Here is a 1,310-nt window from a genome sequence, read left to right as displayed (position 1 = left end):
AATTGTGCATAAAATTTGCAGCATGAATATTTTTTTCGGGGAAATGGGTGCATAGCTTTAACTAGATGTTCAAAAGCCTCCATGGCCTGCTAAAGATCAAGAAACCTGGTTCTAAGGCAAAATTCAAATGGCTCTTAAGAATTCTCTGGCTTTTGAATCATCGCTGACTCTCCTTTATTAATGTTGTTAACAGAAAGGGCCAACATGATCACTGGGGGAAAAACATTGTTTTCTGCACCTACAGTGAGATAATTTCATCTTGCACTTCGTGGCAGAGTGACGGGATTCAGGCAACTCTTAGTTTAGTGCGACTTGACCACACGCTCTCTCTGAAAATCTGCTCTCTGGGACTTATTTTCTGTTGACTTCTAACAGTATTTTTAGATACAAGTTTTGCTGTGTAGAAGGGAAAGGAGACTGCTCATCAGTAGGTGACCAAAAGCTTACGTTGAGGAGCGCTAGCAAAACTGAGCACTAGGAGGAAGGCCATAGCAGCTGGTCACTCACTGGGGGAGGCCACAGCAACGGGCACATTGGTCATTTACCTTGCCACATCCACACTCGCTCTGGCATCAGAAAAACTTCCCTTTCTCCTAGTTATTTATTTCTCTAACCCAAACAAGAAAGGCCAGAGGTCAGATGCCACTAGCATGTGACTGATTTTAATTGAATTTGTATCATTAATTCTTAATTCTGTTTTTTTTTTCCCCCCAAATCTCCTCAACAGGGCAGCTCCTCACAGACTTAAGCTGGCAAAGGTACGTCGAAAGAGGCCTCAAAGCCCCAGTTCTGTAAGTCCCCATGAATTGTCCTCAGGTCCTCAGTGTGCTGGTCTCCTAAGGGGTCTCCAGGGCGCCGGTCAGGTGTGTGCATTGTGGTGTCTGGGGCTGCTGTCCCACAAGTGGACTTCCCCTGTTGCCCATGGGAGATCCAAATGGATGTGAACTTCTCAGGGTCTCACAATATCTTCATCATCTTCCTATCTTTATTGCCAGGTGGAGGCGAAGACCCTTTTATTTGCTTCTTTGGAGAGCTAGGGGATGGATCCAGAGAGTATATTGAGTATGAAACAATCGTGCCTTTTGAGAGAAGCATTCTTTTTAGCAGAATAGGAAAAAGGACACAGAAGATCTGCTTCTGAAAGTTATTCAAACCCGGCTTTGGCCCCACAGGAGGCTTTGCAGAGCAGCCTGGTGGCCATGCTCTGCTCTCCCCACAATTCTGTCACTGGACTCAGGTTTTGTAGGGACAGCCCCTTTGTTTCTAGGTGTGAGGAAGGTGGCAGGCGTCCCACTTGGCCATATCTGCCT

At 46.0% G+C, this 1,310-nt stretch overlaps 1 protein-coding gene across 1 annotated transcript in view; it reads left to right on the top strand.

Moving 5' to 3' along the window:
* ABHD12B (abhydrolase domain containing 12B) overlaps positions 1-1,310 on the top strand; it is a 60,194-nt gene that overhangs the window by 45,194 nt on the left and 13,690 nt on the right. The window contains exon 5 of the mRNA XM_012806551.2: positions 728-758. Within this exon, the coding sequence (XP_012662005.1) occupies positions 728-758 (31 nt within the window). The remainder of the gene's footprint in view (positions 1-727; positions 759-1,310) is intronic.

The sequence above is a fragment of the Otolemur garnettii genome, unplaced genomic scaffold (assembly GCF_000181295.1).
Source record: "Otolemur garnettii isolate 467f Iridium unplaced genomic scaffold, OtoGar3 scaffold00054, whole genome shotgun sequence".
Classification (NCBI taxonomy): domain Eukaryota; kingdom Metazoa; phylum Chordata; class Mammalia; order Primates; family Galagidae; genus Otolemur; species Otolemur garnettii.
Note: the sequence above shows the minus strand (reverse complement) of the source record. Positions and strands in the feature narration are given on the sequence as shown.